At 40.2% G+C, this 23,348-nt stretch overlaps 2 protein-coding genes across 2 annotated transcripts; both read right to left on the bottom strand.

The window, feature by feature from the left end:
- Positions 1–1,628: 1,628 nt before the first annotated feature.
- Positions 1,629–22,986, bottom strand: LOC139115798 (NACHT and WD repeat domain-containing protein 2-like). The gene is made up of 7 exons (XM_070678162.1): positions 22,814–22,986; positions 22,348–22,486; positions 10,194–10,399; positions 9,093–9,441; positions 6,379–8,712; positions 5,021–5,266; positions 1,629–4,781 (listed from the first exon to the last, which is right to left on the bottom strand). The coding sequence occupies exons 2-7, from the start codon at positions 22,451–22,453 to the stop codon at positions 3,493–3,495; spliced, it is 4,530 nt and encodes a 1,509-aa protein (XP_070534263.1). The 5' UTR covers positions 22,454–22,486; positions 22,814–22,986; the 3' UTR covers positions 1,629–3,492.
- On the bottom strand, positions 2,609–3,493 carry LOC139116339 (uncharacterized). The gene has a single exon (XM_070678973.1). It carries the CDS (start codon positions 3,491–3,493, stop codon positions 2,609–2,611), a length of 885 nt encoding a protein of 294 aa, XP_070535074.1.
- Positions 22,987–23,348: the final 362 nt, after the last annotated feature.

Raw genomic sequence — 23,348 nt, 5'->3', positions numbered from 1 at the left:
TTTATGCATGGTGTAATCTGCTTTTCCTTGTTTGTTTCTTGTCTTAATTTATATTTTGTTTTCATTGTTCATTTTTTTTGTTAGATTTTCTTATTTTTGTCATTTTTATTTTTTAGCTTTTCTTTATGAAATGAACCTGTAATTGGGGCAACCTGTTGGTTCATAATTACATAAATAAATAAAAATTAATAAATAAATTACAGACTGTCGCGTCAGCATTCTATTTTGTTTCTGTTTCATAGAGATGCGTGTGCCGAATTTCAATTTCTGCTTCATATTTCCAATCACTCATTTTCTGGAAGACTGTTTTTTTCCATCGGGCATGGAAATATCAAAGCACGACATTTTTTTTTGTGATGACATTCATCTGTCAAATTAACCTCAACTCAACCAGTTCCTAAGGCTATTCAAAGTTAGATCTTGATAAGAGATTTCTCTGGGTCCATGTCTCCATCCAATGGGAAAAGTTCTGCCCTGTAATCAGCCAGAGTAATATTATAACCAGTGTACTTCTAGGAATAGCTGTTCCACTCGATTAGCTGACGCCCGATTAAAAATATAAAGCACCTTTGACAGTGCGTTCCATTTATTTAGACTCAGATTAAATTGACGCTACTTTACCGAGTACTTTCAATAAGAATGGAATCATCGACGGATGGGCGTACACCCTCAGCGACCCCACCCCCGGGCCGTTCTCTGCCCACGGGCTCTCGAAACATTGGCCAGATAAGCTCAGGGTCCGAAGCGAGACCAAGCCTTGAGTGTGTATTGGCACTGTACGCTAGTTCGGTGATACGGTTTGTTTGTTTTTTTCGTATCACTGAGCTGGTCTGTAGAGCTAATACGCATTTACTGTGCCTTACATCGCATAGCTTATCCAGATAATGTCAAGAGAGCCGGTGTCTCTAGCCGGCAATCAGTCATGTCATGCCATAATCTATTTGAGACCCGTTTTACCTATCCTTGTCGCGGGCAACCCGTAAGAATCTAAACTTGTCGATGTGATCAGATCAGTGATTTGTTCCAAAGTACGAAATTTGAATGAACTTATGATCTGAAATTACTCCCGTCTTAGTCTGGTTATAGATGACGAGTCGCAATTTAAAATACCAGTTGTAAGCATGTTTTAACACAACCCACGTCGGTGAAACAATGTTGTCTGCGTTCAGTGTGCAGCAAATATTGTCAACAATCTTGTTTTCTTGGGAAGACTTCAGCCCTCTGGGGCAGTTTTTGGAACAATCAATTTTTACGATACTTTCCGGATCTGTTGTTTCTCAGTGCGGACTTATTCTGAAGTCTGTGGACATATTGAAGTTTTTTCACTGTCTTGCTTTTGTAAAAATCGAAATTCTACTTTTCAACATACAGTTTGGATCGGCTTCCATTTTGGATTTCAAATCTCGGTAAATCTCAGGTAATCTGTTTCTCTAATCTTAAACTTTGCACTTTTATTCTTGATTATGAAAGAGAACGGTTTACAGTTTCCTGGGGAAAAAGTTATTGCAAAAATGTAAAACTTTCTGTTTCAAGACACATATTACCTTAACTTCAGAGTTCTTCATCATCGATGAAAACTTCAAAGTAGTAAATTATCTCTATGCTAATATCCAGTACACCCCAGACTGTAATTTATAAGTATATATTTCATTTTTCTAAGTTTAAGACATGCAAAAGTGAACAATATATACATACAGTGAATAAAAATACATTTCAAATACCATCTATGAACAGATTATGCGGGAGTGTCAGTCTACCCACACATATTGGACACATATTGAAGTGAACTTCAAAATATTATGATCCTCATATTGTCATCGCGTTGAAACTCATTCTGTTCATCAACAAGAACATGCATGATCTCGGTGTTTTGAAAAGAATCGTTCAATTTTGCAAAGACTGTATAGAACTAATTCATTCTCTAAGTTGACAGTATATTGAAGCAGCTGCAGGACTATCACTTACGCGATTAGGAATACAACATAATAGTAAAAATAATATTAAAGTCGTATCTTCCACTCAGCCTGGCGCCCCCCCCCCCACCAAATAAATGCAAAAGTTGAAACACTTGTTGTACTTGATCCTCCTGGTAAACGCCACACGGACTACTATCGGTGCTCATTGGTTTACCGCGGTCACTTTTCTTGTCACCCTCCAGAATTCTATTCTTCCTAAAGATTAATTTTTTTATTGAAACTACAATAATAAAATTTCTACTGATATGCTGCTCGTAATATGTGTACTTTTTGCAGGGTTTTCCATAACTCAAAAAGCTATGATCATGAAATCGAAAATTCGATCGATCGCTCGCGCTTTCTTGTTTTGACCTTTAAGTAACTGTATGGATTGAAATTATCTTGACGAATGGGTATAAATATAAATATTGGTGTCTGACGTCGCTCTCACGCAGATGTTCGAGTTAATCTGAAGATAATCCACAGATGAGTCACAAGTCATGCACTTAGTATGTATATATATATATATATATATATATATATATATATATATATATATATATATATATATATATATATATATGTGTGTGTGTGTGTGTGTAATATCATAAGATATTTGTATGTTATATCGTAAGAGCGGAGTTCAGAAAAGTCTACAGAATGTCACATGACTTGGACTTGGTTGCAGGTTGTGACTGTTGTGGTCGGTTGCCTGGTTGGGTTGGATTGGGGGCGTACGGTGCTTGTTGTTGTTGGTAAATTTGGGGTGGCGCATACGTTTGCTGAGGAGGGGGTTGGTGCATCATGGGTTGTTGATAATGTTGTTGGGGATGGTGCATGGGGTTGGGTTGAGGCGGTCTCATAGGCTGTTGGCCAGGCGGTGCGGGTGGTTGAGTTGCCTGCTGAATGGGCTGAACAGGTTGCTGGCCTGGAAGGTGCGCTGCTTGATTTGGCGACTGGTGTTTCGTTCTCGATGGGTCTGCACTCGAGGTCGCTTTGAAGAACATGAATCGACCGTCAACGGTTGTGATTATAACCCGCTTGGTCTTGGGGAGAATGCATACAGCATCGATAGGTGAGTACCCTATCACGTTAGCAAGTTGTTGTCCGCTGCCAGTACTCCAAACTCTCACGCTGATTTCTGAAAAAGCGGCGGTCAGCAAGTAGCGATCGTCGCCGGTGATTTTTGCCGTGTGGACCGTATTATTGTGACCCTTGAACACATGTACCTGTCGAAGCGATGCCATGTCCCAGAGCTTCGCCGTCCTGTCTGATGACGCTGTCACAAAGAACTGTTCTCTTGATGAAAGTTCTATCTGTGTCACCGCATCTTCATCACCATAACGTTCATTGGAGCTTTCGTGAACTTTGAACTCCCTCGTGAAGTTTCCAGAGCTGATGTCGTACAGTTTCATCATGCCGTTTTCCCATCCAGTCAACAGGGTTCGCTCGTCTCGCGTCATTGCAGAGACTGCGATATAGTTGCCGCTGAAATCTTTGTCATGGATGGTCGTGACTTCGGGCTTCAGTTTCAGCATCACGATGTTGTTGAGCACGGCATCAGAAGCCTGTCCCCGCTCAGAAAGAAGAGACCATTTACCCTAGAGGGAGGGTCGTATTCCTTGAGATACCACTTCTTGTTGATGTCGTAGAAGTAGATATCGTCCACGTACCTGTCACCTCCCAGCAAAAGGGATGTGGTCGCGTCGTTCGCTATCAGGAGACCACTGCAGAATGCGTCTAACTCTTTTTGCTTTTTATTGACTACAGGCTCCAGTGTGTTTATGTTGTATTCTGCTAAATCGTAACCACCGAGGGCATAGAGACGCTGGCCATCGGGTGTGCTTGCCAGTCCACCGAGAGCATGACCATGGTTACATGGCCATTCTTGTATAGCTATGTCTTTTGCCTTTTCGACGTCGTAGAGGGATATTTTCTTACCCTTGTTATCGATAAGAGCAACTCGTTTCTCTTGGTCGAGGATCTCCCAGCGATGGACGATCCGACGGAGGTAAGGGTATCGCTGTGCGTAATTTTCCTTTTCGTCGTCGTCGTCGTCATCATCATCTTTATCATCATCGTCATCGTCGTCGTCGTCGTCACTGTCTGCGCTCTTGCTAACCTTATTGTCCGACTTTTCGCTTTTGCTTTTTGATCTTACACTGTCCACGTTCCACACCTTGATGGTTCTGTCCTCAGATGCGGTGATGGCCAAAATGGATGGTTCCACGCGGACGACGCTCAAGGCATTGATGTGTTGGTCGTGCGGGAGTTTGCGTAGCAATATGCACGAGTCGTTACCTCCGGCTATTTTCACCTTGGGTGGTTTCCACACACCGGCCCATAAACTCTGTTCCCCCATCGACACTATTATCTGATAGTCATCGGTGACGAACGTGTCCTCACGGCCTCCTGACACAGACTCGCTAAACCACATCGACCGACAGATCTTCGTCTCCTCAATGTTGTAGACGGTCACGGATTCTATAGTGCCCGTGTCTTTGTACAAGACTTCTTTTTCGTCGTCGGAGAACTTGACATAGTCTGCATCACCGGCGTCCTCCTCGTCAAGATCCTCAAACTCGCCGGTGTAGACGTCCAGGATACCGCGCTGCTTTAAATTCATCGCCACGTAACGACCGTTGGCCGTCACTGCCATTTTGCTGCACGCGTTCTGATTAAGGCTGCGACGATCACGGACTTCGGTTAGCATTTTGCCCGTGTAGAGATCCCATATTTTGATGCACGGGTCTTCATTGTAACCGGAGGTAACGATAAGCGGACGCCCGTCCTGGGCCCTGGCGATGACGATGTCGGTAATGAAATCTGGTAATCAAACAAGAAAGGTTGAAATTCAATCATTATACCTAAAATAACGTACTCCGTGATGTGAGTGAAAATCGTATGCCATATTATAAGATGGCTATGAGACCAGTGTGTAGTTTCTTCTCGAACATCTTCGAAGAATTGGTTCAGTCGGTAGGAACATACATTCATTCATTCATTCATTCATTCATCCATCCATCCATGAGTGCATTTGTTTGTTTGTTTGTTTGTTTACTCACCTTGGTGGGCTTGGACTGAGCATATTTCGCGGCCATTTTCCAGGCTCCAGACTTTGAAGAAGAACTCCCGCACGTACAACGTACGCTCAACTCGCTCGGAATACATTTCGCAGACGGCAAACTTGGAGTCAGGTGTGAATCTGATGGGAACTTTCCCGTGTCCTGCGTGGCCTTGAAGCTGCAAAAAGTGTTCTCCAGTCTCGATATTCCACACGTGAATCTCGTCACTCTGGTCATCATCTTCTTCTGTAAGATGTAACGGAGTTAGCAACGTCAAAGACAATAAACAGTACAACATAATTGATAAATTTAAAGGACGACTGTCGTCATGTGCGCATGTGCCAAAGTTTCTGTTTACAAATAATTGTTTTACCGACAATGCTGAGTTTTGCTACAGCGGTCTGGACCAGTCTAGTGACAAATTTCACCTAAACTGACGAAGTTGTCCTGCTCACTGTTGATGTAAATGGCGTTCGCCTTTTGGATGAAGGATTGGATGAAAAACATGTCCGACATTTACGCTCATTAAACAGTAGGGGAAGTGCGTTGACTCCGAAAGCCCCGCTTGTTTTCTTGCCCTGACTAGAAAAGAGCGAGATTTGTAAAATTAAGTGATACTATCAACTTCGTGGTAGGCAAACGATTGCGTTTGATTCACACGATCTTGCGCATGCTCGAATCACGGCCGAGACAGAAAGATATTCGGACTGAAGACAAAATAACGATACTTTTCCGCCCCACTGCACGTTTTGAAGCTCGTGGAACAAATGAACAGTCTTGTTTTTGTAAAAATCGAAAATATGATTTCCCGCCTACTGTCAACACAGAAATGGCGGCCATTTTGGATTTTAAGTGTCGGTTAATGTTAGCAAATTTGTCTTTCTGGAACAAAAATTTTGCGAGGGCATCCCTAATTTTTAGTCTTGGTGCCAAAAGAGACTAATTTAGCGTTTCCGTGAGGAAAGATTGAGCAAAAGTTCAAGTCTTTCAGTTTCAAGGCGTTTACCCGTACTTCCTTGCAACAGAGTGGAATTAGGGAAAACGGGAGTTACTCGGTCCCACGTGCCACACTTAACATGTACAAAAATGAGCAGAGTTCAAGAATATCTCTAATATTCTCTTACAAAAAATCGATATCGATATTATTATACTAAATGGTTTTCATCGTTTCTCTGAAAAGCGGGAAAAATTTCACTACAAGCAGAGAGTTGAAAATCATCTCCGTACAACTAGCTATGATACATACATAGACAAGAGTGGAGAGAACGTGTTATTTTGTTATGATATACCACATTTTAAACGCTGGTAAACAATGTGTCGTCTAAGTATCTTATCAAACAAAGTTTTAGGGAACTTACCAGCTTTGTAGCAGTAAGTTATTGCTAGTAGATTGTCCGGTGTTATGGCGATAGAGCTGATCGGTGATTGGTGCTTTCCTTTCAGCGTGTGCAAGAGCGTGCTGCTTTCCAACTCCCAAATGATAGCCGTCAAGTCCCTGGAGCCACTCACCACGAACCGCCCGTCCGAAGTAGTCGCCAAAGACAGTATGGCTTCCGAGTGCCCCATCAGCTGGGTGCGCAGCAACCCGCCGGGTGCCGGAAAGCACTGGTTGTACGGGATCAGCGGAACGCCCGACACCGTCGAGCTGGCACTGTCAGCATCTTTGACAAGCTGTTTGATGTTCGGCAGGGACGAATCTTTCAGTCTGCCGATCACCTCGACCACCAGATTGTCCGGATTCTCCCTGAGTGCAGAAGCGCCCACACGAATGGTGTCGCCGACCAGCCGCAGCTCTTCGTCCTCTTCATACTTCGTTTGGGCCATGGTGAAATCTTGCAAGACCTCCGCCAAGTTCATACCTCGCAACTTTGTGAGGAGAAACTGGAAATTACAGAGGACGTGCTGCTTAAGATGGTCGATATTATCAGCGTGTATCAGATGGAAAGGAAGCTGTTCTAACTTTCTGATGTTGTAGCGACTGTCGCCACTTCCGAACACCAGGGGTTGGGGAGCCACTTTTCTGTCTTCTTCGCCCTTCTCACCCTTACCGAACTTCTTCACCTGCTCCTTCGTAAATGTGAACGGCTTCTTCTTCCCTCCGCTCCAGACGCCGATGAAATACTCGGCGCACAGCTGATGCAATTTCCTGACGGTCTGCGGGTCTTGCAGGTACCGCTCTCGGGACGCTTCGATGAATTGACGGTGGTACCAGTAGATGACGCGGGAGCCCTCGGCTTCCCTCTCCACCAGGTAATCGTTGATCTCCGCGCGAATTCTGGTCCACAGAAGCGGTGGTATTCTGCGAGTTGGCGGCAACCAGTAGGCGTAGACGTCCTGGAGAACTTCGTCGTCCAAGGACAGCAAATCTTCAAGTTCAGCCTCTGCTATCCCGTTCTGAGAAATCGTCATATAAGCCAACGCCCTTGACACCAGCGTCTTACCGTGATAGTCTTCAAGTCGATCAAAAATCAGAGATATCATCCCTTTCACCGATGGTTCGATTTTGATTGTGCTTGCTGGCATGTACGACTGCCAACGCGAGGCCTGGTCAAACAGCAGCTTCAGGAACAAGGGCAGACTGCACTGTTTAATGCTGTTGGATATAATCGCTTTCTGTTCAGCATTTGTTGTTCGCTTCTCGGAGTGCAACCAGGAATCCATGATCTTCACACTATCGTCAACGGATAGTTGAGTCACTGCTACGTAACCGGTAGTCTGAGGTGATAGCATCGATTGCATCGTTTCCAGAATTTTGTGCTCTTTCGGTAGCGTCGATACCACCAAAGCTGCATAAGGAGGCAGGAACCTCGGGAGCCAAGCCACCCTGTGAGCGCCCTCACTGGCGGACAGTTGATCGAGTGAATCCAGGAATATTATCAGTGGCCTGTCCTTGGTAGCGTACCTGAACATCTGTGTAAACCATCGGATAACTTTGAAGTAGTCATCGGGGAGCTGTTGGTTACCATAGCCATATATGGTCAGCACCTGTTGGCAAACTGATCTTAACAACTGCCGTATACCGGTGCTAGCAGGAGTGGTGCCGAGGAATCTCAACACAACGGCCGCGTTGTTTCGACCGAACCACTCGGATGCCGACTGGAAAGCAGCCTTGGCCATAACCGATGTTTTGCCACTTCCAGACTCGCCGTGGATCACCAGAGGGGATGCAGTAGCTGGATTGCCTTTCAATCGCTCCCCTACATATGTGCGAATTTTTGAGAGAAGATTCTCTCTCCCGTGAAATGATTGGCACTTCACCTTGCAGAAAGTCAAATGCTGGAGAATCTCCTCGTACATGGGATGGTTACTCACGTGATTTTTATCTTTCTCGACGGCCCTGTCAATCATGCTGATGATAGTACTTTCAAACGTCTTCAAAAAGTTGTCTAGGTACTGCTTGTGCTGGGGGATATTAACGTCAATACCCTCTTTAGACCATTTATCCAACGTCGACACGATTAAGTTAGGGGGCTTCAGACAACCGGGTACTTTGGAGTCCCGAAGGTCGTTCAACAACGCTTGGGCGTCCTCATCGACTTTGTTCGTTTCCCAGTCGACGTCGATGAAGTTTTTGGCGTCTTTTTCGGTCGCTTGCTGTTGCATGTCGGCGAATTTCCTGACGAAGCACACACAGCGATCTTGTCTGTCGCCACCAGCGCTGAGGATGCCATGTTCCACCTCGTCTTGAGTCACTGCAAGAGATAAAATACGCGCGCGTATTAAAATGATATACACGTACAACTCCACAAGCTATATATGGACAGATTTTCCTATGCCAAGTGCCAAAGTAAAGTATCTTGAAAGTGAAATCAAACTGATCTTGAAAATGAAATCACACTAATCGACTTTAACTACAGAAGTTGTTCGAGGTAATTTTGGATTTAACATCAGAAAATGTTGCATTGTAACACACTATTCATTTATGACAATGTCAGGAGCATTCTGTTTCCAAAGCGGATACTGTTGTAATTGTAGTCTATATACGCTACGCCCTCGGCCGAAGTAGCGTATACCATAACGGAGGAGAGGTCCTGGACTATTTTAATCACCACTCTCACAACAGTCAGCATACCTGATATTTGGTACTTAGACGCTTGCTTATCGTTGAACTTTCCCTTCTTCTTGCATACGGTCGACGCATCTCTCAGTTGCTGTTGTATGGTTTCAAAAACGCCCCACCACTTATTCCTGTCCGACGACATCTTGTCAGGGTTGGCGTTGTCGTTGAAGTGGGTCAACTTAGAACTGATCGGCTGCAGTATGTACATCGGCGGCACGGAGTTGTCGTCCCTCTGGAACCACTCGTCCAGCGTCTCCACCGATTTGCCTTCATCACTCAGAACGGCCCTCATCGCTTCAAACTCTTGCGCGGGGATCTTCGGCGGGAAGGGCCGGTAGCCGTACTTTTGACAGAGAAACGTCTGCAAAGATACAGGGTTTTCAGTCAGAGTTTTTCTCAATCACGCATATTGAATTTGACAGATTGATACGTTGAGAGGATAAACAGAAGCAGTTATCCCTAATTAACTGCCTGAAAATCGCCCGGACTTACAAATGGCAACCAAAAAAAGCATAAAAAAGCGCGGCGGTTGGATTCGCGATATCTGACCATTGCGAGTTGTCCCGCTGACAAAGAAACAGTGAAAAATCTTCTATATAAAATTATATCCAGTTTCGGTGAAGCGTTACACATACAATATTGAAATACTGACGTGTATATTTGATATACACCAACAGTAAAAGTAAGACCATCTCTTAAAGCTTTCTGGACCGACTCAGGCAAGGGTAGACTCACAGACTGATGTATCAGTGGCTGGGCCGTGAAGCTTGGCCATGGTTCCGTATTCAATAAACAAGTTCAAGTTCAACATCATCATTCGTCATCAGTTCTAGCTTCTTTCTTAAGTTACGACAGTTTGATAATTCTGTCAAGCCCCATGTAAACCTTCGCTGGAGAATTTTTTGCAAATAAAATTGTCCAAATATATGTATCCATATTAATTGACTTTGTGAATACCACCATACGGAAGCTAAAGTGATGGGTATACATTGCTGCTTAGATCGATTTCCAATACAACCTTTCGAATTACCGTTATAGGTTCTGTTGTTTCTGGCAGAGATAATACAATATTGTATCTTGTTATCGGGGCTTCCAAACAATCTCAAGACTCACCACAAAATTTGGACCCGTCGAGAGCTTCTGACACGCTGCAATTTCATTCATGCAGAGTTCGGAGGTCATGTGATCGTCCGTGGCTTCATCGCGTACTCCCCATCTCATGTCCACCACTTGGAATTCCAATCCATATTTGGATTTGCAGTAATCTTTCAATTTAGGATAGATGTCTTTCATCAATGCATTGCGTTCTACCGAGGTATCTGTAAATTTCATGAGAACATGAAAAAATCTTTATCAATCAAAAATTTAAGTTGAATAAACAATACTCCCTGCCATTCAACAAATAAATTCAAAGACGTTTTGTTCAACCTTACATGGCATGTAAATGGATTAATAAATCGCATCAACCCATAACCTCGCTCTCGTTCAAAATACAGACAAAATACAGAATAAAAGACGTCAAAAGGTATAGTTGATAAAGCTTTAAGGATCAAAGAATGGAGTAACACATTGTGTCAACACACTGTCTCTAAAGTGTCCGTCTTTAATGACGAGTCAGCGTTTTGTGGAAATGTCTAGTAGGAGACACGACACTGTGATATCTGTACATGCGACATGGAAATGAGATGCAAATGATATAGTGTGTTTTATGGCTGGTATATATTAGAAAAAGTGGAAATGTTGAGGTCCTCAGAAAGAAACAATAATACGAAAGTTGAAGTTGCTATTCTGTTTGACAGAATACAACATAGTTTTTGGTTCACTGTGCTCTCCCTGGCCTTTCGAAATTGTTAGTAAATTTACGAATTGGGTTCAAAAAATATTAGTAAGCACAAATTATGTTATTCTGAACCCACCAACTTTCAACAAGCACTTCTGGTACTCAATAGATGATTTTAAGGGGATAGAAATGATGAATGATTTCATTAAAGACAAAAGAAAATGAAAAATCCCTTTTTAGTTTTTTTGACAATGAAAACTCATATTTTGATATGCATTTTCAAAAGATTTATTGAATAACACAGTACATCATGGGTCATGAATGCTTGTAACATTGAAATTTCTTCCTTGTCTCAATAAAGTGTGTAATTTTGGTCAACGGCCAATGAATGTTATTCAATTACTCTATCTTTATTACACAACATAACATGTTCAAGTATATTGTGACACAAATCATAACTCCCTTTGTGTGTGTAGTCAGTGGTTGATGATTAATTTATGAAGCGGTCATTAATATTATCAAATATTATCAGTGTTTGCACAAGTTTTAGATGCTAGAAAATATGTCCCTTGTTTTTCATATTTGGAAAGCTCTGTTACTTTCAAAGTATGCATGTCATCTCATAGGTACTAGGTGGTGCCTCTATAGCTGCAGTCATTATGCCATGTTCATCTCTAAAATTCTTTTTAAACAATCACTGATCAGAACATTTGGCAGTCTGTGGTTTCGCACAAATTTTGTCTCATCTCAATCAAATTTAAGTACGCAAACTGAGACTGGTGATCCTGCTAATGTTTTCTTAGAGACAGTTATACTTTTAAAACGCTGCAGATGATCGTCATTTATTTTTTTGTCTGGATAAACTTTTTGGTCATGGGACTGTGCACAGCATTTTCTCTGGATCATAGAAAACTATCAGTATTCATAACATTTGCTGAGACAGTTTCTTGTAAAATATTTTGAAGGAAACCTATTAAAATTGGCAAGCTGACTGAAAAATTCAATTTGCAGATCGTCAAATGACAAATCTATGACATCTAAGATTTCCGGCTCGCTTCCACCTCCATGCACAGAAAAACACTGTGCAGTACATGTTCAACCAAGCGGCCCGGACTGCAGTTCTGCTGTAGTTCGACTGTCTTTCAGGCTGACTGTTCTTGATCTCTTCTAGCTCGGCGGTTTCATTGTTTCGTATTTTTTTCATATCAGTTGCCGTTTTTATGCCCAACTTTCTTTCCCAACTGGATACTATCAATCCAAAGTATTTGTAACTGCCCGCTTCCCTCGATCCGCTTCAACAGTCCACTCGGAAAGTTGACAGCATGTGAGTGTTTGGGTGTCTCGAAACTACCGTAATGGGGTGGTAATGCATGACACACCACTATGAGATTACAAGACCCGGGGATCTTGAAACCTTTTCGCGCATGCTCATGTTATTACAGGTCAAAGTCCAAAGCCAGCTATCACCATGTGTCGATGCGCTGATGATAGGGGCAGCGTAGGTTTTGAAAGACGAGATATGACAGTATTTCCCGGAATTCACAATCTTGACCGAAAATCAGGCTTCAAAAATAACAAAATCGTTCGTAAATGGCCGATCGGGCATTCATTTTTTTTCGTAAATTTTCATTTTTGTTCGTAATTTACGAAAGTTACGAGCGACAGCGAGAGCACAGGTTCAGATTTTCTGACACTGACAGATGTGCACTAAAATTGTCCATCGGCAAATGTGCTGGGTCATCTGGCTCCACGCTACCATGTTAATGAACAGCACATATACAATAGCGTTGAAGAACATAGTTTATAGTAATTGTTCATGGAGATATAAAACAGTTAGTTAATGCTAATTTTGAGTATACCTAATCATATTTTGTTTTAATACATCTATTTCAATGCGCTCGACCCTACGCTGTTGACCAATCAAATCAATTCCCTACCCCTATCTCACCGTTGATTGGCCGTTCAAATCTGCACCATTAGGTGACACTGAGTATTTGCAAACGTCGATAGCCGATATGTGTATCAGTTGCCAAAGGGACGTGGAAACGATACGCTGTAGACGGGGTTTCCTAAGGACATTGCCCTTAATTGAAGTGAAGTAGAAATTAACATCAGAATAGCATTGGCTCTCACTTGTTTAAGACACTCCTTTCATTGTCACGCACCACAAGGTATTGGGATACGTAGAAGCTCATGGGCATGTTTGGTCTCCATGGCTACGATGTCACACACATGGACACACACACACACACACACACACACACACACACACACACACACACACACACACACACACACACACACATATATATATATATATATATATATATATATATATATAAAAAAAAAATATTTAGGGGTTATTACACGAAGTTTGGGCGATACCGCGTCGTATTCGAGTGATGTGTCCGTATTTTGACGAGTTGCGCAGCAATGAGTCAAAATACGGACACATCACGAGAATACGACGTGGTATCGCCCTAACTTCGTGTAATAACCCCTTTATCATACATGCATGCTTTGGTTATGACTGTTTTCCTACAGACGCTCCGAAATTAGCAACGAAATCAACTTGAAATCGACCTTGCTTCCTCCAGGCTGTACTTATAAAAAGTTGGTTGCTAAGGAGTGATGACAACCGTATCACTTCTTGATATTATTCCGCTATTGGGCCATTCCACTGCAAAGGAGGATTTATGGAGCACTTTTACAGCAAACAATTTAAATATTACGATGTCGACACAGGTTTTCACAATTTTGATGAAGATTTATTTTTAGTATAAAATGACGGTGGATGTAAAACATAGGCGGGAGTCATAAAATGGGTGTGTTTTTTTGTTTTTAATACATAACCTCATCCCTGCGTGAAAGTTATGAAGCCGCCAAAATCGGGTCAAAATACTCGCGCCACGCTCAAACTCTTATCGTGTATGATCAGCTGAGAGCACAGAGCAAGCAGCTCTGCGACATCTATGAATGCACATAGAGTGGATATAAAACCCGTACCAGTCAGTTTATCTCGAAGAATTATACATGTTCCCAGACGTCAAATATGCCGAATCATGGATGTAAAAAATAGATTTACCATCTCAGTAAGCGGATTAGTGAAAACATGAAGTGAGTACACTGTAAGCTGTAGTGTCGTAACTCGTTCGTGATTTTGTTGCTGTACGAATAAAAGTACATTTCAAAGGTATTTCCGTCGTCTGCTCGTATATTTTCCTTCCTGGCTTGCCTAAATAGAACTAAGGGGTGGACCATTTGATATCCTGGGGGGGGGCTTGGAAGATTGGTGGAGAGCCATTATTTTTTTTCCCACGTGCTTCACCATGAATTATTTTTTTTCTACAGGGCATATGCTGGCAACTTTTTTTTTCACTTTCCTTCTTCGAGATAAATTTTTTTTTTACCAAATTTCGGTGCAATGTTTGTTTGCTTGGTTTTTCACACCCAGTAACAAGATGCTGTTCTATCGCACACAGACTATATTCAAGAAACTAAATGAAGTTATGTAAATACATGTACATTTTTGATTCACTTTACAAAAACATATTTGTAAAATCATGTACATTTATGGCATTTACTTGTCAGTGTTGTCCTTACATTGAAAGTAGCCGGGTAATTTAAGAAAGTAGACGGGTGGACTGCGAGGGAGCGAAGCGACTGAGTGGCGAGTGAGCGTAGCGAACGAGGGGGGGAGAGCGCGAGAGGGGGGTGTCCCCCCTCTCGCAAGGCGAAAAATGAAATTTTGGAGTGGAAATGGTTTTCTCTGGTGGCATCTGAGGTGACATTTACTGACTGAAACAGTACTTTTGTTGTGTGTCTTAGACGTGGCTCACGTACAACAAAAAAACAAACATGATTTTGTTTTGTTTGTATTATTTATGACACACTTATGGTTTTATTTGCAGTGAAGATGTAACATTTAATCTTAAATCACCTGCTGTCTGCTCATTTCATTGCCCATTTCCCATTCTTCATTACCACATAGTAGTTTCCCCAAAACCATCAAACTCATTCAATTCTAATCAAAACACATTCGCTTTTGTTAAGAAAAACATTGGTAAGATAATTCACTATAACAGTGTTCGCATTTACGAATAAAACAAGCGTATATAGAAACACTCATAACAATGAAAAAATGTGTAGAGAGTCGATCCAATGCGTAATAATATTACACATTCGATTGAGTCTCTACGCATTTTTCATTGTTATGAGTTTTCTATACGCAAACGATAATAGTAAAATGTTTGCAGGCTGTCTCTCTTCTTGTGGTATTTTGACAAAATCCTTACATTCAGATTTACACATTTCTGGAAAACACTGGTGAGCAATTTCAATTTCAGCATACTTCCTCTAATCATCAGGTCATGTATACTGTACAATTGTTCATATTCAGTTATTGTTCCTCAAGCTTGAAATGGTTTATGCTTTATAAAACTCCAGAGCTACTGCTTGATTTTTATTGATGCTGCAGTGTGCATCGAACAATTGCCAAGATTTTTTTTTCCGAGTCGCAATGGTCCATAATTTTTTTCCATCAGCCACTTAAAGCCAGATTTTTTTTTTCGAGCAACTCCACCTGGCATCTTTTTTTTTCCCCAAATCTTCCAAGCCCTCCCCAGGATATCAAATGGTCCACCCCTAAACTTCCTTTAACAACCGAAGCGAAAGTTTGACTTTCCCTAAATGGCACATTGTATCTGAAACCCGCACCTCATCGGTGCCACCAGACACGATCATGACCTGTGAACTGACAGGTACAAATCGGAAATATCATGTGCACCTTCAACTTTGTCTGTCGCGAGTATTTTCAGTGCGGTTGGTATTTCGTGGCTCATTTACGACTGTAAACGATGTAATTCACCGCCCAGATACTTTAAGCTCATCAACAGGAAACTTGTCTTAAAGCGATTCTATCATGATGCTCTGTCAACCGATATCTTTACGTGTAATGATACTTCCATGGTGTAAATATTCAGCAGCGTAGACGACATGAAAACACTGCACCGTGCACCGCCACGGGACCGGCCGTGAATTGACAGGTGCCGGCAAATTATACAAATTTTCAATACGTTTGTTTGTATGTTTTTGGTACAACTGTACTTGTGCCTAAGGGCAATGCCTATGAAGTGACTGCAAACAACAGAATTTTGACCATAATCATGATGACGTTTCGGATTGTCATTTGTCTTATTCGCTCAGCTGTTTTATATGTAGGCCTACATATACCAACGAAGGTCATGCATACAGCGAAGGTCACGCGTCCGCGTCGCTGTAAGTAGTTCGGTTACAGTGAAAATATAATTCGTATTTTCACTAGTTAAAATATGGGCTCATATCCGTACCGTCTGAACAATAGAAGAATGGCAATACAGGCATAGCATGTATGATAAATATATATATATATTCCTTTGTCGGGTTTTTCAAGGTTGTAACCGTTGTTATAAGTATGCTTTACATTATTCTTTATCTGTCTATGCGGCTTGATAGTCGATCATAAGAAAGCGTAGCAATTAGAAAGATTGGTCCTTTGTACATCAATATTGAAAATACACGTTTTTCAAGACATATTTTACGTGTAAAAATTTCCAGGGTGGGGCACAGTCGGAGATAGAGGTGTTGACAGATGGTTTAATTGTTCTTGGGGCATGTTCCTTCATGATATCGTTACAGTCTGGTGGAAAAAATGTAAATTTCGACATCACGAAACTCTTAAATTTGAAAGTGTCAATGGAAACTCCTTATCGATTGGTGAAGTCCTCAACGAGTTCGATAAGCTCCATAGTATTTAAAAGTTGATTACTAAGTGAAAAGCGATACTTTATTTAAAATGTACGCGTTGAATTCGAAATGACTAACTATGAAAATATTCCTTTCAAGAAAGGGGCGATTATATTAGCTTCACTGAAGAAAAAAAGTGTGTAGATAAGAAGTTGTTTTGTTTGCGAGTGAAATTTTAATCTGCGTTGGTGGGAACGGAGGGGCAAGAAACGACGGTATGTGAAACTTGTACAGCGTACCATTGTGCTGCACCCAACCACGCATAGTTCTAAATGAAATCATGGGTGTATTGTACTGCGAGGCAATGGTTAGGTTTGATCGCACGGCACTCCGACACGAGTCATTTGTTCCATTATTCGTTGTGACTGAGAGACCCAAGACGATGGGAAATGAGGTCACAGTTCTCAAATCGGTTAAATCAATCAATCAATCAATCTTTATTATACTCAACTCACACTAGCAGAGAGTGTGGTATGGTACATTCCAAAATTGGACAAAGTACAAAACTGAACACTTTCGAGAGGACAACAAAGTATCCAAGTTGTACAATAAGCAAACTGTTTAACAGTGGGAAGGCTACTGGAGGGTCAGCACAAATCAGTGTTCTTCAAGAATATAGCAAGATCTAGAAAATTATACTCCATACCCTTTTAAGGGCCGTTTCTTTTGTGTGACACCGGAAAAAGTGGAGCAATCTATTCCACTTTCCTGTAACAATAAAACTCGTTCAGTGATAAACTTTTTACATGAGAATAATAAATGAAACTCATCATCTATTTCGTTGCTATCACATCTGAGACAAAGTCTATCTTTCAAAGGCAATTTTGGCTTACTTTTCCTACCCAATTCAATATTTAAACTATGATCACTCAATCTAAATTTCGATAAAGCTCTGCGAAGAGTAAAATTTGACAAATTATTTAAGTATTTTTCAAAATAAAATCCGGTCTTGAAAGTTCTATATGTACGCAATTTATTACCACCTCCATTTTTTCTTGTATCGTTTGACATATTCTCTCTCCAAGAATTCAAATACTCGCTTGATATCTTCCTTTTTAATTTCTTGTTTAACTGGGCATATGATGTCACTCTTGAGGAGTTGAAGACATTCATATGATTGTAGCTTCCCAAATTACAAAGAATAAAATTTGCCCAAGGGGAATTTATATCTATGTTTTCTTGAAGTGCCTGTTTCAGAATATGATTTCCTGGTAAACTATTTAACCTACACCAATATTTAATGACAGACATATAAAGATTGATCTTTAATGGAAATCTGCCTAATTCTGCTCTTATCCCTTCAAGTGGAGTACGTTTACTCACTCCCAAGATAAATCTGTAATAAGACATACACACACCTTCAAGGCAATTATCAGTACTTGTAATTTCTGTTGCCCAGATTTCTGAAGCATAAGATAAAATTGGGACAATTAACGTATCAAAAATTTTCAAACAAAGCTTTGGGCTCAACATCTTTTCACTTAAAATTGACTTTTTGATACTGAATAAAGCTTTCATTGCTTTATTTTAAGAGTAAACTGATTTTGCTTGAATTTCCATTTGGTGTAAAAACTATACCTACATATGTATACTGATTTACAGCTTCAATTACATTTGTCTCATAATAAAATGACTTCTTTATTAAACGGTTGCCTTTATTGAAAACCATTGTTTTTGTTTTTTAGTGTTTACTGAAAGACCCCAACTTTTACTAAAAGAATGTAACTTATTCAAACAATTCTGTAAACCTTCTGCAGATTTTGACATTAAAACTAAATCGTCAGCATATAAAATACAATTTAATTTAAGATCACCCATATCAACAGGAAAGTCAGAAAAGTCATCAAATATATCTGGAAGATCGTTAAGTTGAACAATGTAGGTGAAAGATTACAACCTTGTTTCACCCCCGTGAAGAAAGAAACCCATCCGAAATTTTGCTTGACGTTTTCACTTTATACTGAGTATTATCATACATGGACTTAACAACATTATAGAAATTACCCGTTATTCCTAATCTCTGCATTTTTAAAAATAAACCCTTTCTCCAAACAGAATCAAAGGCCTTTTTGAAATCAACAAATGCCACATGAAGATGATTTGATGAATTTTTAGTCCCTTTTTTGTATAATGTTTTATTGATTGCAGTCTTTAATAGAAACACACAATCAGAAGTACGTCTGTTCTTTCTAAAACCAAACTGGCAAGGTGAGAAAAGATTTTTATCTTCAAGATAGTTGATGAGACGCTTATTCAAAATTGATGTGAACAACTTTGATAGACAACTAGAAAGAGCTATCGCTCTGTAATTACTTGGGTCAAACTTATCCCCAGATTTGTGAAGCGGAACCAATAATGTAGATTTCCAGATTTCTGGAAAATGACCAGTATCTAAAATGTGATTAAACAACTTCAGTAAGCTACTAATGCAAAGACCATCACTAGCTTTAATCATTTCATTTAGTATAGAATCCTCACCTGGTGCTTTTTTTCAGACATTTAATAGCTACTATTAACTCTGATTGTTTAATTGGGATATTAAGATATATATTCAATCTCCTTATTTTTTCCATGTCTGTTAATTCTTTAGATACTAATTTTTCTACTTCAGCTGACAAGGCATTATCCTCTGCACTATATAATGACTTAAAATAAGTGACCCAATCTTTACACTGAATGGACTCATCAATAGAGGTACCTGGTTTCTTCCTGAGATTTTTAGAATATCCCAATACTCATTTGAATTATTCTTGTGTGTAAGTTCTAGTTTGTCAATTAATGATTTTGCATACATTTTTTTGCTAAGTTTCAATTGCTTTCTATATTTTTTCCTTAAACTGAAATAATTGTATCTAGCAACAGGGTCTTTTTGATTTTTTTCAAAAGCCTTAAGAGCAATTCTTAGCTCCTTACGTAAATTATAACAATTTTTATCAAACCATTGACTTTTTTTCTTCTTTTTTGCAGGTTTAGCATATTTAACTTTGAGACTTTGTCTGGCACCCTTTATGAAAATGTCATTCAACTGTGTAGCTGCTGCACTTGTATCAACAGTGTTTTCATTGTAACTCAAGAACTGATTAAAAATATCAGTAAAATTCTTATTATTCATTGTATTATTAAAATTATCAGCACTGTCATTTTCCCAGACATATTTTGACAAAGGCTTTTTTGACGGAGAATCTTTAACTATTCTGTAATTACAACACAATGAAGTACTAATAGCACAGTGATCAGACATAGCATTAATATCATGTACTTTAAAATATTGCAAATTTCTATAGTTTGTCTTAGTGGTGATACAATAATCAACAGCACTAGACCCCATTGGATGATGATAGGTAAATTTTCCAGATAAATCACCAACAGTTCTTCCATTGGCAATTATCAGATTGTTATTTAGACATAGCTCAATCAACTGTTTACCAAATTTATTACAATGGGAATGGATGAATCTTTGGAATATCTTACTCTAAAGTTATCAGATGTATAAAAATTGGGTACTGGAGTATATACTGTATCATCATTCTGAATGAAGTCTTTGAGAAGACCAACTCTACTGTTTAAATCCCCCAAGATCATTATATCACCTAACAAAGCATATCTCGATATTTCTCTTTCCAATGTATCAAAATAATCTATCTTAATATGTACACCTGAATTTTCTGGTGGGATATAGGCACAGCAAAGGTACAAATCATCTTTCAAGGAAAAGAACTGTTTGTCAAGTTTACACCATAAAAAATCAGATACACTAGATTTCAACTTAATGATTCCCTTTTTTAAAAATGACTTAAACATAATTGCTGACCCTCCAGCAGGTCGACCTCGTTTTTTAAGATTATAGCTTCTTTCTGAGCGAAATACACTGTAACCATCAATGTGAAAAAACTCTTTGTTACAATTCAACCATGTTTCTTGCATACATATTATATCAAACTTTTTGAGAAAACTTGAAAATTCATCAGCATGAACATCTTTACTACTAATACCATGTACATTCCATGAACAGATGGAATGCTACTTTGGTTAAATGACCTTTGACATAGGGGGGAGGGGTTCAGACGTACGATCATTCAGATCCGAAGTGTAATTTTTGCATCGCGTTTATTCCATGCAAAGGTTATGTGTACACATGAGAATATTGATTGTACATGATTATGTACTTTTGTGGTGTTTTAACGAAACGAGAAGAGTAATCTTCTTCGATGTGTATTTCTTACACAAAGAGAGACTTGGTTGGTTATGAACGGACGGACAGACTGCAGACAGACAGACAAACAGACAGGTGGATGGATGGACCAGAAGAAAGGAGGGTGGACAAATATTGTACTGAGACGATGGGACAGATCAGCCCGTACTGATATGATCAAATTCACTCGTTCACGACAGATGCAGAGACCCTGCTTCCACAGAATGATAAAATGGCGTTGTTACAAAGGTAGTTCACTTTGAAATGCGACCAGTGTGCGAACTTTGATATTATTATGTAATATGTTAAAAGCTCGTTCACCTTTTACCGTTCGGAATGTGTAAACAAGACGACAAATGGTGATGTAACGTTGAAGGGTGCAGAGTCTGATCACACAGCGATATCCACATGTACAGCGAATGGTATATGAGTTCACATTTATTGCATGCAACTTAACCATTGTGTAAGTGTACGTTTCCAGGCGAAGGAGAAAGAGCACCTGACAGTGTGTAATTTCTTGCGATAAGAAATAAACCGGGTGTTATCTTTTGAGAGTCGATACGGCGCGGCGGCGAACAGCCGAATAAGCTTACGCCCGACGTGCACGCAGGTGATGCTAAGTCGTGCTGTTTTACGGTGCTTTCGTTCAACTTCTATAATTGAATGTAGACAACTTTCTCAGTTAAAAAATGTCAAATAATGATTATTTTATTTCATTTTAATCTTAAATATTACAAAAGAGTGAAAAATATTGTACCGAGCTTATGTGGACAGACACATATTGGTTATGATAATTGTCGTAAAACAGAATACACCTCTCTACGGCAAGTATTTACATTTATTACTATCGGCTTTGCAAGCTGGATGTATCGATTAGTAATATAACAACAAGGCTAGTAAAAGAGTATGACCTCGGCAAATGTTTGTGTGAATACACGTAGGTACCATGGAAATTTCATCTCATCTAAATACACTACGTTGGAGATACTATATGAAGACCAATGAAGATGCGAAAGAGTCTACCCTTGCTTCATCTTGGAGCATTTGACAACGACTTGAAATCACTTCTTCATTTCGTTACAAATCTTTTCATAATATTAATAAATGTATGTGTATGGTCGATATACATCGAACATTGCATACTGGACGGGCATACAGAGCTACAGTGTTCGCAATCGTCGTCAGGGTAGTTGAACGATTTATTATTTTTCAAGCCGCAGTGTTGTATAAATAGCGTCAGTACGTATTGCAAATAAAGCCAAAGGGTAAACAATTTATTTTTGTCCCCTCCCCTTTCCCTCCCCTAACAAGATTGTTGGAACGCTGACTTACAGAGTTGCGACATAAATTCACAGAAGAGAGTTGCCAGATAGCAATCAGGTCATCAAGTTCATTTATCGAAGGGATAATTAGATAACTAAGATGGCAATATAAGATCATTTCTCATAATGTATTGTGGCTGTATGTACCGAATAAGAAAGGATAAATTACAAATAATCAAATACACATACCTGTAAATGTTGAACTTGTAAATATCCGAACCACCCTTGACCTCAACGGGGGTAACTCAACCCCCAGCTTGCCCAGAAGCAGCTGATTTGAAACGTTGGTCGCCATGGTTACAACACCCACAGATTCTGTAAACCTCACCTGTTCGAAAAGATATCCGTTTTAATAGCGTGTTACGTGGCACACCGTCTTGTCTTCACAGACGATAACTGTGCAAATCTCAGACATTTAACGACCGCGAAAGTACGGCCAACAATTCTAACGTGCAAGAAGGTCGCCTTCGTCCCGATTATATAGATTGAATGGGTCGCATTTCACTATGTGGTGCTCGCATTCATAATGTCGCGAGTGAACGACAACGTACATGCGTATCGATTTAACATAATCTACTGCTGTCACACATAGAAAAACAAACGTACAAAGCCGCGTTCACCGGTCAAATAGAAAATGGAAAGCCCATGAGCTTACCTCTTAACACGTATCTCAAAATCTCACCACTGCATGCCGTACCTTGCACACAGGTGGCGCAGTGTGCACAGAAACATCGTGGGGACAGATGGAGGACAAGGTGACACACTTCTTCCGGAGGCCAAACTGCCTTTTAAGGTAGCACGGGTCACAGTAAGACGCCTTCCCTTTCTGACGTATCCATGGTGACCAATGACAACACATGCACACACAGCAGACAAAGCTGATTGATATTACTGTAGCAGCACCGAGTAGCTCATATAGCCTATTTATTCGCTTCTAACAAGAAGTAGTTGTTTCTTGAATTTTTACGTAAGAGTTGGTAATTTGGCGGAATACTCTTACAAAATAGAACAGCTGTTAAGCAATTTCGCTGGATTCAGTGGTGACCCTATTTGCCCTGGGCTGTTTGATACCTTATGGCAGTTGGATTTATCTTCAGATTTGCTTCCTTTCGTTTATCAACGTAATGCTTTAGGACAGAAACGTGTTAACTAACGTTTCTGTATATCAAGACTAAGTTACTGATGTTTGT

The sequence above is a fragment of the Ptychodera flava genome, chromosome 17, assembly GCF_041260155.1.
Source record: "Ptychodera flava strain L36383 chromosome 17, AS_Pfla_20210202, whole genome shotgun sequence".
NCBI classification, from domain to species: Eukaryota; Metazoa; Hemichordata; class Enteropneusta; family Ptychoderidae; genus Ptychodera; species Ptychodera flava.
Note: the sequence above shows the minus strand (reverse complement) of the source record. Positions and strands in the feature narration are given on the sequence as shown.